The 16348-nt window shown below is 46.9% G+C and overlaps 1 protein-coding gene across 1 annotated transcript; it reads left to right on the forward strand.

Moving 5' to 3' along the window:
• Window positions 1–525: 525 nt before the first annotated feature.
• On the forward strand, window positions 526–12149 carry LIN28A (lin-28 homolog A). The gene is made up of 4 exons (XM_043445535.1): window positions 526–620; window positions 1093–1277; window positions 10901–11085; window positions 11804–12149. The coding sequence occupies exons 1-4, from the start codon at window positions 590–592 to the stop codon at window positions 12018–12020; spliced, it is 618 nt and encodes a 205-aa protein (XP_043301470.1). The 5' UTR covers window positions 526–589; the 3' UTR covers window positions 12021–12149.
• The last annotated feature ends 4199 nt before the right edge of the window (window positions 12150–16348 follow it).

Consider the following 16348-nt stretch of genomic DNA (forward strand, 5'->3'; position numbering starts at 1 on the left):
CCCCCAACTCTCTGGAATGTATAATTATCTGCAAAGGGGGGTGGGGGTGGTGTATAAGTGTGTGTGTGTGTGTGTGTGTGTGTGTGTGTGTGAGCAGTCACGTGGCTTTAAAACTGCCCCCCCCCCCGCCACATGCCCCCCACCTGTATGTTGCTTTGGGGACCCCCGCCGAGTCCTTAAAGTGCGGGATCCCAAATTCCTGGGTACTCAAGACTTGTAGGGTTGACGGCCCCAGTCTCCAGATGTGCATGTGGGGAGGGGGCGTCAAACCTCTAGGTTCTGAGAAGGGACACCCCAGAGGTGTCAGAGACCGCCGTGGTGGGGGAGGGCCAGAGCTGGAGCTGGAGGGAAAGGGAGGGGAGAGGCCAGGGAGGGGAGGGGAAGGGAGGGGAGGGGGGCTGCCCGCGGGGGGTTGGGTCATTGTCTTTTAGAATTTGGGAGCCTTTGAAAAGCCGTGGGCCCTCCCACCGCTATTGTGCTGGGGAAGATGTAGCTGCCTCTTCCCCGAACCACCCCTTTGCCTCCGGACTTCTCTGGGGCCAGCAGCCGCCCAAGCAGGGGCCCGGGGCCGCGGGCTCAGCCGACTACCATGGGCTCTGTGTCAAACCAGCAATTCGCAGGTTCGACCTCGGGACTTACTAGGGACACCTTAGGCAGCAGGGGCGCCCCGAAGCCACATGAAAGATAGGTGGGGAAGTGTCCCCCAGGCTAGCCCAAGGACCCCAAGTCTGTGCGGCCTCCTGCTTCTGGGGGCCATCTCTGGAGCCAGGAACCCTGGTGTCCCAGTGGCGAGCAAGCTGAAGGTCCGGGGGCGGGGGGAGAGAAGAGGAGGGGCCTGTCTGGCCGCATGTCCCCGGGCAACGAGTTGTGGGAAGAAAAGCAAAACTTTCGGGGCACCGCTGGCCTCAGTTTAAGCTGGGGGAGCGTGGGAGGCGGCCGGGACAGGTATTTTCTCGCCGGCTGCTCGGTAGCTACAGCCTCCTGGGTGTCCACCCGCGGGCTGGGACCCTCGGGTCTCCTTGCCGGCTTTCTGATGGGGGGGTCCTCCAATTCCGTGGCCCCCCCCCAGCTAAGCGCCTTCCCAATCTCCAGGTGGCTGCGCCAAAGCGCCGGAGGAGGCGCCGGAGGACGCGGCCCGCGCGGCGGAGGAGCCGCAGCTGCTGCACGGTGCCGGCATCTGTAAGTGGTTCAACGTGCGCATGGGGTTCGGCTTCCTGTCCATGACCGCCCGCGCAGGGGTCGCGCTCGACCCCCCGGTGGATGTCTTTGTGCACCAGGTGAGAGCCATTCTGGTAACTTTGCCGCAGGAACGGGATGTTGGCGCGCGTATCCGAGGGTGGGCGGACCTACTCGGCTGTTGGATTGAGGGGAGATCCAGGGCCCTTATTGTGCGTTCCCGTCTTTGCCGTGGCAACCCAGTCTGAATCCCTGTTAACTCCAACGGGACGAGAGTAGGGGAAGAGCTGATGATTAACACCCCCACCCCCTTCCGGGAACCCCTCTGGTTTACCACGTGTCTGTTACCTCTTTACCCTGGGCAGGGGGCAGGGGGCAGGGAGGTGATCCCATGTGGCAGAACTAAGGTTGTATTGTGCTTGCCAGTGGGGGGAGGGCGAGCAGGCCGGCCAGGGAAGCACATGCCCGGTTAGAGCAGAACCCTGAGCGCCCGCGCGTTTCAGTATCTTGTGAATGGAGCTCCCGGCCTGGAGGAAGGGAGGGAAACGGCTTCAAGACCCAACAGCGGAAAGCTGAGAAGTCTGCTGGGTCCCCTCACCCAGGTGGTCACCCAAAACTCAAGCCCTGGGGTTCTGGATGGGTTTGGCAGATCCTTGAAGGATCTATTTGGGGGGCATGGAAGTTCCTCGAGAGCAGTCTGAGGCACATGGATCACTAGGGGGGCTCTTACTATCTATTTCCTATTAGGAAAGAAAATGTGAAGAGCCAGGCCTTCGACCCCTGGGCTAGCCTGGGAGGGAGTTAGGTCGCAATCCCAAGTTCTCAGTTAAAGCAAGGCAGCACAAGGGCGGGGGTGGGGGGTGAAATTCACTGTCGCAGGGCAGGGGGTGGAGAGAGGCTAGCCTCAGGACCTATTCTCCTCAGCTTGGCATTTATGGCCCCAGACAGCCATTGATTGCCGTCCTAACATTCCCGGCCTCAAACAAGGAACCAAAGACTTCGTCTACCCTGGCCGCCCCTTCCTGAGTATCTCTGAAGCCTCACATAACCACCATGTAAAGGAAATTGTTGCTTGTGTTCCCCTCCACCTTTGGAGGTTTGGGGCTGGACCTGAGAAGAAATTGCTAATCCCAGACCCTGGAGGTTGACACCCAGGCCGGGCATGGAGGGGTTACTTCGGGGAGGTTGGCTTTAGGAGCAGTGGGGGAGGGGAAAGGAGGATGTGGGGATTAAGGGTTGGAGCCTGAGGGATGGTATTCTGGAGGGGGAGGGGTGGAGAGGGGAGATGCTGGGTAGACTGGTTGGAGGGAAACAGCAGGGAAGTCCCCACATGGCCCTCAGGGAGGACGCGGAATGGGGGAAGCAAGGGAGGGAGAGGATGCAGGGAGATGGGGATCCACTAGTTAACGCTGGGGTCACTGGGTTCCTAGAATATCTGCCAGAAGGGTCGGCTGCGGACTGCTTGGCTGCCCCCTGGCTTCCCCTGCTTCCTCCACCCCCAGCTTTACCCCCTTCCCTTCAAACTACTAATTCTGGCTGGTGGCTAGCCCCCCTCCCTGTCTCATTTACATATGTGAATGATAACCCACAGGAAGTAATTGTGGGAGAAAGAAGGGAATTGGCCTCTTTAGATCTATTAAATCACTTTATTACAGGAACCAGCTTTGAATGGCCCTCCTCAGCGGGGTGGCCAGCTCCCCATTTATCTGATCACAAAGAGATTAAAATCTCTCCCAGTCTGGAGACCACTGGACACCTTCCCCAACTTTGGAAAGCTTGGAATGAAAGAGTCAGACCCAACATTTTCTTGCCTCCCTTCCAAAGGTTGCCACATAGGGAAAGACTGAGGGGAAGGTAGTCCCTCTGAGGTTCTTTGGTGATATCCAACTCCCAAAGAAGGTTTTCCTGAGCAAATGGATCTGTGCCTCAGCCCACTTAACCCTTAGGATCAAAAGCAGTTGGGAAATACGGGATGGAATAAAAGAAAATGGAGACTAGCCTTCAGATTTGGGGAGTGGAGCCTACACCATGCTGTTTCAGATGGGTTTGCTGGGAGATAACCTGGACTTGGGGTCTTGGAATGTCCAGGGACATTCCACAGTCAAATAAGTTATCAGGAGGAGTTGAGCTGGGATAAGGAATGAAGACTTTGTCTCCCTTATACCCGCTACTAACAGTCACAGAGGACAATGGTGGAAATTCCCTGAGCTTTATACCTGGAAGCTCAGTCTTCACACTGCTGGGGCTTAGGTTGATCCTCAAACCCTACTGTAACACTCAAACTAGTGATTCCAGTCCTGCACTTGAGAAATATCTCCCTGGGGATCTAGTGTAGAGGAATTAGGTGGATGCAGATCAATCCTTAGAAATTTTCCCAGGGCAGGAGAGTGTTCCCAAAATGGAGAAAAAGTAAGACATTTCCCTTTAACAGTGAAACTTCCCTTTTAGCTGCTTGTGGTGGGTACCTTGGAACTGTAGGTGTGGGTGGTGGGCAGGGTAACTGTCCTAAGATAACATCTGCTAGGGGAGGGGATCTGGGAGCCCCTTTCCTAAGGAAACGGTGGCGGGGGGCGGGGGTGGGGTGGGGGATGGACACAATTAGACATTTCCAAGGTTGGGCCTTTTTGGTTCCCAACACACTGGTCACTGTTCCTATGCTCCCTGTCCAACCCTCAGTGCCCAATAGGGGTGGATATGTGGGAAAGAAAACCTACCGTTAGCCTTAAAATAAGATGAGTAAATAAAACCCATAAAGCGAAAAGACCTCTGTACCAACCCTGGTACTCAGCCACAGGTTTTAGGCTAGAACTCACTTGCTGTCCCTGAATTTGGGGGAATTTAATAATCATCATAATGGCAGCTAGCTAGCCCTTAAATCCCAGTTTCTCAATCTCTGCACTACTGACATATTTCAAGCAAGATAGCTTCTCATTCTGGGCATCCCTCAGTTGTGACAACCAAAACAGTCTCCAGACATTGCCAAATGCCCCCGCTGGGAGGCAAACTCACCCCCAGTTGAGAAACAGTTAATACATCAAAAGGTGGAGCAAGAGAGAGCTAACTAGGGGTTGCCTGAGGACTAAGAATTCTCAACTCTCCATGGCCATTTAAAAGGTTTTGGCCATTTTAACAGAAACCTCCTGTTTCCTGTGGCTCAACTCCCAACCCCCCAAGATGTGCAAAATTTGAAAATCAGGAAAAGGTCCCCTGTTTTCTCCCACAGCTCTTTGGAACTCAAATCTGTTTAAAACAGCTTTCTGGCTAAAATGCTGTATTAGAATGCTTGGAGGCAAAAGAGCCCAAATTTGACTGAGGCACCAAGCTTGGGTTAAGAGAAGAAATTTCCAATACCAAGAAACTGCTGATGCCACGTGGCCTGCTTTCTCTGAAAAGGATGAGTGGGGGTGGTGAGAGCAACTTCAGTCAGGTCTAGATTAAGACTCAGGTTTGGGGGCAGGGAGAATGTAAAGGGATCTTTCCTACCCGGTTTATAACCTGACTAGTGCCTCTGATTACCCTCCTTATGTTCAGGTACTGATGTACTTAACTCTTCCTCTAACCTGAACTCTTTGAAGAGAAGGACTAGTAGTCTGGTTAATTTTCTAGTATGCACTTGGTGGGCTGAAGATATGAGCATGAGGAACGAAGGGGCCCCTGAGAAATCAAGAGTACGCTCACAGTTGGGGGTCCTTGTCAGCAGGTCTTCCTCCAGACCACAAGCTTGGAGATAGGGAGGGAATGTGAACTGATAGTTGCTGTCTATCCGGACCAGGGCCTGAAGAGGGCTTGGCACTCAGTAGAAACACCATGAAAATTTGTGGAGTGATAGTGGATCACAGTTGATCCACTCCAGCTGACCATAGCTCCAGAGAGGATATGGAAGCCATGGGTTGAAGGGTCATTCATTAGTTATTTCTTTTCCATCTTAATAGGGAATTTTTAAAAGGTTATTATTTTATTTTTAATTAATTAATTAGGCCAGGAAGCATGAGGGATCTTAGTTCCCTGCCCAGGGATCGAATCCGAATTCCTTACAGTACAAGTGAGGAGTCTTAAGCACTGGACCATCGGGAAAGGAAAGTGTTTTGTTTTCCTCCCACTCCTCCAGAAAGAATTTTTTAAATGAGTGGATTTTTTTCAGGAAGTTAGCAGAAAAGCATGTGAGTTAATTTGAGCATTATGAGATCTTGAGTCCTGTTTGTGAAGAGACATACTTTCTAGGCAGTGTTCCAAGTAAAGGCTGTGCCACCATCCAGAGCAAAGCTTGTGGGTAGTGGCACTACTTGCCTGGTAAGTGGTTTTCAGTGATTTTTCTCCAGGGCAAGGTTGTTGCTGGGACATTCCTAATCCAACTATCAGAAGTATCAAACTCAGCCTGTGGGGATTCCTTGGTGGGCTTCTTTTTTTTTAAGCAACAGCCTGAAGCGCATCACCTCTCCCTTCTTCCTGCAGGCAAGAATAGCAGCTACTATCAGTGTTAAATCTGGAAGGTCGAAGGAGGTGAAGGAAAAGGAGGGGAAAACTTTCCAGAATAGTAAGCAATTAGTACGGACTCAGCTTGGAGTTCTTTAATTCAGACTGGTAAAGAGAGTGGATGGCTTTTGTCAACAGAGCAGAACAACAACTGGGCTTCTGGTTAAAAACTCCAGGATCTTTTCTTCACTTCTTGAGTGGGGGTGGTGGGGAGGGAACAGCCCCATCTTTATCGGACCTATCCTGGGTTGGATCCTCATCAGAGTTCAGTCCCCTTGTGACTCCATCTTCCTGAGGACCACAGAGAAGATGCCTGTCCTAAGGAGCTGGGAAGATCAATCTAGGTGAACTCTTAGGTGCAGAGTTGAGAACACTGCGTGGCTCCTTCCTCTCTTCTGCTCCAGACTCCCTCCGGCTACCTGGGCGCAGACAGGCTGGTGAGCAGCACCATCTGGTGGAAAACTCCAGGCAGGAACTGGTGGTCCTGGCTGTGTCAGAGCCAGAGGGATGTGTAAGGGGTGATGCTGGCAGCCCTTGGTTCTGGGTGGATCTCTTTCCCCATTCTCCCTGACAAACTGCTTCTGATAGAACCCACTGATTTCTTACCTCCTACCAAACCCTACCTTTAGGAGTGAGGCTTGGGTTGAACTGTGAGGACACCTTAGGACTAACTCATTAAATTGCTTTTTACTTTTTCAGTGTGACTCTTAGAAAGTTTTTTTTTTTTCATTTATTTTTATTAGCTGGAGGCTAATTACTTCACAACATTGCAGTGGGTTTTGTCATACATTGACATGAATCAGCCATGGAGTTACATGTATTCCCCATCCCGATCCCCCCTCCCACCTCCCTCTCCACCCGTTCCCTCTGGGTCTTCCCAGTGCACCAGGCCCGAGCACTTGTCTCATGCATCCTGCCTGGGCTGGTGATCTGTTTCACTATAGATAATATACATGCTGTTCTCTGGAAACATCCCACCCTCAGAAAGTTTTAAAATGTCAATGCACCTTGCATTATGTTGCAGAGCACAGGATACAAAGTCATTTCAGGGCTCTCACACTATAAATTTGGGCAGGGTGCTTAACCCCTCTGCCTCCATGAATTCAGCAGGGGGCATGATAAAAAGCTTGGTGTGAAGGTCACATGTGTTATATCATGTGACATGCTTAAAACTGCTTAGCCTATAGTAAGCATCAGTACATATTAGGCATTTTGGATAGTAGAGAACTTAGTTTTTTTTTTTTTTTCTGCAAATGTTTGTGCACTGCTAAGCACCTAGAACTGAGGGTATAGCCATACAGTAGGTAGTCTTGAGCCAGAATGGCCCTGGATATTGTAGAAAAACCATAAACCCAAGCTTTGATCAATTACAGATAATTATAGAACCAGAGCTTATTTATCCAAATTTCAGAGCAAGCTGAGGGAAACTCAGTTTGCTATGCGTTTTTTACTCCACATTCCCTGAGTGGCCCCTAAGGTCCCTTCTCTCTATGACTTACAAAGCTGTAATACTTGACATGGGGGAAGGTTAGAGTAGGCAGTGGTAAGGTATTGGTGCAGAGTACTGTAGCTGGCCCATCCTTCCCTGCCATCCAAAAAAAGCATCCTTAACAGTTTTCTGTCTGATTAAATACCATCTTCCCTTCTCCCCCACTGCAGGCTACCCACACTCCTACCTTGAACAGGCAAGGGAAAGGAAGATGGATGGGATGGTGGCAGCCCTCCCACCTATAATATAATTTATCTGAATAATGACCCCTAATTGGGCCCCTCAGTTTAAAAAAACAGGGTTTGACTGGAGGCCCTGGAAGGGTGGGAGGGTAGGTCAGAAGGAAAGATGGCTGCTGGTGGTGGCTTTGGCTGGTCAGCAAGCTTGACTAGGGAAGAAAGGTGTCTCTGTGTCCAATCCTCTCTCCATGACCATAACCCCCTACATGGAGAGGAAGGAAGGAACTGGTGAATGTGGTAAATGTGTGATGGGGGGGAGTCAAGGGGGAATCTGCATCCTCTGGAACTCCAGGAATCTGACCACCAGAACCAACCAGTGTCAACTCTTTGTTTCCCGGAGCAGGGCTCTATTGGGGGAGCTCAAGCCTCGCCCCTCCCCCCCAGGTCTTTTCTTTTTTGGAGGGGATGGAGAGAGGGGCGGGGCCCAGGCCCTGCTTTGTGTGCGGTTGGTGGGGTGGGGGTGGTAGCAAGAATTTCAGGCTCCTTTCTGATGCAGACCCTGTGAGGCAGGCTCAGTGGGGCTGCACGCTGATTACCTATCTGATAAGAGAGGAATTCAAACTATGTGTTTTAGAAAGGGGTGGGGTGGAGGGGGCCAAGGAGCTACCCCTGGAGACCACCAGTCTAAATCTTGGCTGATTATGGTGAGGTGCCCACAGGGATTTTTTTTTTCCCCTTTATCTTTTCAAAGAAAAAGATGGTCTTAAGCTAACCTCAAATCCTCCAGTGATAGAGTGGGTGAACTAAGAAGACTAGTCAATTTCAAATGTCCCCATTTATATTATCCTCTGGTTCTCACATTAAGCCTAGAAGGTGTAGATGCAGAAGACTGTGGTGCTCAATAAACTGGAGCTCAGAAAGGGGATATTTTTCTGAGTTTCCACTGCTAGTTAGCGATAAAAACTAGGGTTAAAATGCTGGGTCTTTTGACACTTCTTTCTCAGTGTTAACCCCACCCTCATCCAGTCTGAAAAGGTTGGTGATAATTGCCAGTTGGGATTTATATGTGGCAGTCAATGTGTTAACTACTTTTCATGTTTAAAACCTCACAGCACCACCATAAAATTAGTACTAAGTCCATTTTGTAGGCTAACACAGAAAGCGGGGATAGGCTGTAGGACTCTAAACCTTTGCTCTTAATCACTTATCTATCTGCTGAATCACAGAGAACTGGGAGTGTTCCACCCTAAGAGCCCACTAGGCAAATGGGAGAAGCTGAGTTTACCTGGGTCAAGAATGCTCTTGGTCTGGATCCTCCAGCATCTCCTGACTCACTGGCTTGTCCCAGCTCAATAAGAGACACGTCAGATTTAACATCAAATTCAGGGCGGTGGTTATGCAACTGGGAGGAGGAAAGAATTTTCACCTTTCTGAAATGTTTTAATGTTCTGCTTTAATGCTCCACATTCAGATTGGGGGAAGGGAGTGAGTCATCACAACCCTGTCTGTTCTATGTGAATAAGAAGGGGGAGGATCCCAAACCTTTGGAATATTTCATTCATTGATATTTATTGAGCATATGTCCTGCCTGCCTAATCTTCATTAAAACTTTAGGTAAATAGCTACTGTTATCTCATTGTCTGAAAGATCTGAGGCCCAGAGGTGGGTAACTCACCAAGATCAAACACAATGCCAGAAATTGGTGGAATCAGCATTTCACGAACCAGAACGTATCTGACACCTGAGCCTATGCTTTTAATTACCTCAGTGGAAGTTCTGTCTTAAGCAATATCATCTAAATTAAAAGAAAAATGTAAGTGACTAAGGAATTGGGGATCCCACCTGGCAAAAGAGCATGTTTCATCTAAGTCCCAATTTGAAATAGCCACCTTGCCCCACCCCCACCAGCAACAGCATAAGAGGCCTCAAGCCAGGACTAGGTACATGGTGATCCCTTTTGCTTCTGAACCGCATTTTCAACAAGGACTACACCTTGTTGACATATTTGACATGTTCTTTGGATATTTTGGAAGGTATAATGAAGTCTGTTCTGTGCAGGGTCTAGGAGAGGCTGTCATTCCACTAATGTGTTATTGATGCAGAAAATGGCAAGGTGAAATGGGCTATCCAATCCAGAACTCTGGGTTCTTCTGACCCTGGTGTTGCCACTCAACTAACTGTTTGAATAACTCCTTTTTCTCTTTTAAATTTTGGTTCAAACAAGCAGTGTTTTAGTGAGATCATTCCACACAGTATTTGAAGTCTTTTTCTTCCTTTAAATATTTCTTTCTTTAAATAATTTGGGATTATCTTCCCAAGTTATACAATTAAAGCCTACTTCCTTGTTCATTAATTCATCCAAAATGTGCTAGGCATTATTTAGGTGTCAAAATGCAGCAGTGAACAAAGCAAGGACTTTACATTCTTTTGAATGGCTTTATGGTATTTTTTTGTTTATTTTTTTTGAACCAGTGAGATATTGAATATATGCGTCATGCTAGGTCCTCCTGCAAATTATTCTGTTCTGTGAGTCTTTTTTCATATTGATTTACAGTAATTTTTGTAGTTTTATCAGTTTAGTTATCTGTCATAATTTAAAAAAAAAACTGTTCCAGTTTTTTCCTCTTAACATTTAGATTGTTAATTCTTCCAAAATATTTTGCATACATATGATGTAAAGTATAAATTTCTGGCTTCATTTCCTAGTGGATAACTGGTTTCTCAATAGTACTATTTATGGAAATATTTTCCTTACCTGCTGATTTCTGCACTTATTTTTGGATCTTCCAGTAGATTTTCTCTTCTAATCCACTGATCTGTCTGCTTGGATCACACTGTCTTTTCCCTTCAACTTTCAGTAACATTGTTTTGATATAATTTCAAATTTGGGAAAAGGTTGCAAGAATAGTATGAAGAACTCCCATATAACCTCTACCCAGATACATCAATTGTTAACATTTTGTACTATTTGCTTTATTGTTTGTTTTTTTTATCCCTTATACAGATTTCAAGCATCTTTATCTTTACAATATTTCAGCATTTTTTTCTAGAATATGGCTATTGTCTTAGGTAACTTGGGTACAACGATCAAAATTAGGGAACTTAACACGTTTGCCTACATTCCATGCACAGATTCTGTCAGTTCTCCTAATATTTTCTCCTGTTCTAAGAGCCAGTCAGAAGTATGTGTGGCGGTCAGTTTCTTTACTTTGTAGGGATTTATCTTTCATGACTGACATCTTTTAAGTGTATAGGCCTGTTAACGTTATATTTTACAATTTTACATTGGTTGATTCCTTATAAATGCTATGATTAACCATTTTTTTCTGCTGTTCTATTTTACTGAGAACTTTCAATGAGAATAGCTGCCAAAAATGCTATGGCATCTGTTTACATAGTGATTGTTCCTGATGTAACGTAGAATTTTTGTTCTTAATGGTGACTCTTCCAATCACAGTGTCTTTACCAATAAAATGGAAATGTTACACCCTTACTCTTCAATCCTTAGAGGAACATGTGTATGCAGGTGTTGGGTGTAATGATGAAGACTAACATTAAAATCTACCATGCTTCTCTCCCCCAGAGTAAGCTGCACATGGAGGGCTTCCGGAGCCTGAAGGAGGGTGAGGCCGTGGAGTTCACCTTTAAGAAGTCCGCCAAGGGCCTGGAATCTATCCGAGTCACCGGCCCTGGTGGGGTGTTCTGTATTGGGAGTGAAAGGCGACCCAAAGGGAAGAATATGCAGAAACGCAGATCAAAGGGAGACAGGTATAGACTGGAAGGCAGCTTCTGTGGGTTAGTAGGGATGATGAGCACTCTTCCATTCTTGCTTTCCCTTTCTTGGTTGGACCAGATGCCAAAGATAAAGTGAAGCCTGTGGCCCCTGGCAACATCTGGATGTGGGAGGCAAAGAGAGGGTGGTATGTATGGAAGGTACTTCATGACCTACTTTTCTACTTGATAAATAATTAGGTTCTGGGAGCTCTAGCTTTGATTGCTAAATGGGGATTGTGATACTAACCTCACATGCTATTTTAGAACTAAAGGAGACCATGGATATGAAAGTGTATGTGGTGAGGCCAAGACAATACATCTGTAGTTGTTGCTTCTTCACCTCCAAATGACTGGTTTCTTTCCTGTTCCGTGTGCAAACAGATTCTGACCATTTAATTTCTTCTCTATTTTGATGAATGAGAGGTACTGTTTTTAAGGGTATGGTAGTTCTCAGTTGGGGTCCAGGATTTCCATTCTTGGTATTTTCAATTTGTCATGAATCTCAAGCTGCCATCTAGATATTACAGGCCTGGAAGCGACTCAGAGATATCGAGTCATATACCCCTTTTCTAAGTGCTGAAATCGGTCTCCAGGAAGGGAAGTGGGTCCAAAGTAACAACTAAAACCAGAGCCCAGGGGTCCTCACTCAGAGGAAACATTGTGGTCTCTTCTCAAGCCTTCCTCTCAACTTTACTATCTTGCTTGATGCTAGGTGCTACAACTGTGGAGGTCTAGACCATCATGCCAAGGAATGCAAACTGCCACCCCAGCCAAAGAAGTGCCATTTCTGCCAGAGCATCAACCATATGGTAGCCTCGTGCCCACTGAAAGCCCAGCAAGCTCCCAGCTCCCAGGGAAAGCCAGCCTACTTTCGGGAGGAGGAAGAAGAGATCCATAGCTCTGCCATGCTCCCAGAGGCTCAGAATTGAGCCACAGTGGGTGGGGGCTATCCTTTTGTGATCAGAAAGCTTTGAGGAGCAGGCATCAATCGGCAGAGTGGAGAAAGTGGGGACAGGGTGGGTAGGGGGCAGCTGGCACTGCCATATATCTGAGGCTGGAGTCCACAGCATCATCCCCTCTTCCCTCTTGGTGGGAAGAAGGGGTGAGGCAAAGAAACTCCAATTAGCTCTTTCCAAATGCATATGAGGGCTTTGGGGGTTAACCCTCCCTGCATGCTTTATATGAGTCTCCACCCCCAGAATCTCCAGCTTTTGAAAGTGGCCTGGGTACGGAAGTTGTTTTAAAGAATAATATGGAATAGTATTTCCCATATCAGAGTGTAAAGATTAAGAAGAACAGATTGATGGACCCAGCCAACAAGCCACCACATTCCATGGGAGGAAACATCTCAGGGGGGCAGCAAGGTTTTCCTCTTCTCTCCTCATAACCTCCTCTTGGGACAGAATGCTAAGAACTGTCCCAAGTAATGGATTATGATGACAGATAAAGGGGTGATCGAGGAAACAGCTGCACACTTGGTGCTTCTGAGCTCACTCTCTCCCCATTCTGGGCCAACTGAATTTTATTTATTTGCTGCCTTGGGTGACTGTACCTTGGGTCCCACTTTCTCCAGGATGCCAACTGCACTAGCTGTGTGCGAATGACGTATCTTGTGCATTTTAACTTTTTTTTTTTTTCGTAATATAAATATTCTGGTTTTGTATTTTTGTGTATTTTAATCTAAGGCCCTCATTCCTGCACTGTGTTCTCAGGTACGTGAGCAATCTCAGGGATAAGTCAGCAGCAGCTCCGGGTCTGCACGGCAGGAATGCTTTTTGTTGCTGTATCATCAGAGAGAACAACTATTTGGAGTGTATAGCCTATTGAACTACCTCATTTTTGCCAATTAGAGCTGGCTCTTCTGCCATAGTGTCCTCTTAAAACCCCTCCATCTTCAGCGTTTCATGAGAGACTAGGTTTTAACTGGGTTGCCCCATGACTTGGTCTCCTTCCTACTGAAAGATTGGAAATTGGTCTGAACAGGAAAACGTGGTGCAGAGAGGTTAGGAGAGGCTGGGCCAGGTAAGAAGTGCAGAGAGGGGAAGCCAAGATTAGGCAAAGGTCATCTGTATGTGTGATAAAGGTTTCCTGTTCCAGATCTATAATCCCAGGACTCGCTTTATATACCAGATCCATCCTTCACCTGACTGGGCTAGGCTGACCATGCACAACAGGGGGTGTGTGTTTTATAAAAAATGGAAGTTGGTAAGGAGAGGTTTTTAAGAACAATGCCTCTGTACCCATCTTGAGCTGCCCAAGGATGGATATGTGAAGCAAGGACAAGATCTTTAACGATTCTGGGCTTTTCCTCCTTGGCTTCTGGAGAGACCATCAGCAATGGCTTCTTTGTGGTTCCTAGAGCCAGGGTCCTACCCTGCTGCAGCAGTGATTAGTATCATGGCAGCTAAAGGAGAAAGGGCGGTGGTGGTGGGGGGGAGGGTGCGTTTATAAGCTGTGAGATCACTGCAGACCTACCTCACTGTGTTGTCACGGGGCAAATGCAATAGAACGCATTGGGTGATGTGTGTCTGATCCTTGTCTCTCCCAACTGCTGCCCCCCTCTAGTTATTATATTTGTCTGGGCTTTGTAGGACTTCACAAGTAGCTGATTTGGTGATTGCTAGGTGGCCTAGTTTGTGTAAATATAATGTGTTGGTCTTCTCCATGTTCTTTTGGGGTTTTATTGTTTACAAACTTCTTTTTATATTGAGAAAAATAGCCAAAGCATCTTTGACAAAATGTTCTGCACCAGGCAAAAAGATCTGAAACATAAGCTTGGGGGCCCCTCTTCTTGAAGTTGGGGGGGGTCTTGAACTACACTTTCTTTTGTGTTCCCCTTCCTCTATTTCCTATTTCAAACAAGATCTGTCCTAAAAACTAGATTCCTACCCCCTCCTCTTCCACGTTTGTGCCCCCCAAAATAGACCATATACCTATACGTTTAATTTGTGGGGTATCTGTGATTAAGTGATTTGTGCAAAAATCCTGAAGAAGCTAAGATCTCTCCATCCCTTGTTGCCAATCTCGAGTCATGTCCATTCCTTGATGTGATTCATGCTACACGGACTGCTGTATTTGGATGGATCAAGACCAACTTTAATTTCTAATCCAAGGGTAGAGAGGAGCAATGAAGGGGGCCTTCCATGTAGAAGGTGGGGCTGGGAGACCACGAAAGGAAGGATGAATGTATATCCAAGTCACTCAGGAACTTTTATGCAGGTGCAAGAAACTTATGTCAAAGTAGCCACAAGATTGTTTAATAGCAGACGGACGAATGTAACTCCATGTTTACTGCTAGAAACCAAAGCTTTGTATGAAATCTTGAATTTATGGGGAGGGAGGGAGGGTAGAAAAGCATGTACCCATCTGTTTTCTTCATCCCTTCTTCTCATTCCTGAACGGCAGGAGACAGCCCCTTGGGCTTTGGCGACCCCATCTGGGCAGTGTTTATTTGATGGCTGATTTTGCGGTGCCAGGAACTTCCTTTCCCATTTGCTATCATTTTGTAATACACACGCTGACCCTTTTCCCTTCCCTTTCTTTTCCTTGGGAATATACAATAAATAAAAACTTATTGGTACTGAAACTGTCATCTTGGTTGATATTTAAGGCGCCTTCCTCCTACCGTTATTTCCACCTTCTTGGATTGGGACTCAGAAGTCATGAGAAGAACCATTAAGTTTTCGGTTCAGCCATTTTCTTAGGAGTGAATCTTGAAAGTTCAGTCTTTTTAGCACCTCATTACAGTGGATTTTTGTTTCTACTTAAGGCCTCTTGTCCTTTCCTTGGAAGCTGCCACATTCAAGAGGGGATTAAGGGCTTGACATGCATAAGAATGGGGTTGCCTGTGCCACTGGCTGGGATGAAAGGATGGGGCCATGGTTTGGGGCATGAGACCCTAATAATACTTTGTCCCTTGCTCCTCAAAGCCCTTTACAAATCTTAATTAATTAACCCCCTGTAGCAACCCAGGGAGGGAAATACTGGAAACTGGGGAAAGTGAGGCCAGAGGAGATACACTGACTAGTTACAAATACATGTTAACAAGTTTGCTAGCTTTCTATTTCTTAACATCTAGCTCCCCCCATAAAAAAGAGGGTTTACTTGATTGGAAGCATACCAACTATCACACAAAGGGCAAGAAACCATTAACAAAAACAAGGGTAAGAAGTTTCCCTGGTGGCTCACTGGTAAAGAATTCTGCAATGCAGGAGATGATGGTTCGATCCCTGGGTCAAGAAGATCCCCTAGAGAAGGAAATGGCAACTCCAGTATTGCCTGGGAAATCTGAGGCTCCTGGCGGGCTACAGTCCATGGGGCTGCAGAGTTAGACACAACTGAGCAACTAAACACTCCAGGGACTTCTACCAAACGTCAAAGCCGGTCATGGAAGATGTTAAAAGCAGCAAACTACTGGATTTCAGTAAATGGTTTTCCTGAAAAATTGAAGTAATCAGATAGGCAACTTAGATGCCACGCAGGAAGGATGGAAAAGCTTAAGAAATTTCATGGGTGGGTTACTCATCTTTAGACGGCTTTGAATAACCCTTTCATCATAAAGTGAAAGACAAAGTAATGAATTGGGAGTTATGACTGCAGTATCTCTCTCTTGTTTCTTTGACGACACTGGAATCGAAAGTTAGAAACAGGAAGGTTCTTTGAAAATGGTAGTTTTTGTTTCCCTTCTTTAATTTTGAGAAAACTAAACTCCCAATTTCTTTTGTGAGTAACTCGAATTCCTGCAGCCCTTTTCGTTAAAGGTTTGGTAGAGAAAGAATACCCCCGATTTTTCTGTCAGGGTTAGTTGATGGCCTTATAGTTTAGAAGCCATTCTTAAGCAGAGTTCTTTCTGACCTTAATCCTTTTTTTTGAGTTCCTTGGGTAGGTCCTACGAATGCAAACCCTAAAATGTGTGTGCCTTAAGGCAGCACAAAATGGACTGAGGTTAAGTCTTGTGAGACTAACGAGAGCCAGGAACTTCGCAAACGATTAAATCCACTAAATAAGACAAAACGGTGTAAACACACGCTTCTTAAGACTTGTATCAGCTCTAAAGCCAATTCTGCATCCTTATAGTTAGCAGAACATAACCTTACCCCTTTTTCTCAGCAGTCCTAATCTGCAGCTAGCGGCTGAGAAGTCCCGGCATTTCTGAGATGAGGCTCCCCTAGCTCCTGATTCCTGTCCTGTAACCGGATGGTCTACAGACTTAGCGGCTCTCCCAGGTGGTCTGGACCCCGCCTTCCCCAGCAAGGTC

Source organism: Cervus canadensis, chromosome 24, assembly GCF_019320065.1.
Source record: "Cervus canadensis isolate Bull #8, Minnesota chromosome 24, ASM1932006v1, whole genome shotgun sequence".
Taxonomy (NCBI): Eukaryota; Metazoa; Chordata; class Mammalia; order Artiodactyla; family Cervidae; genus Cervus; species Cervus canadensis.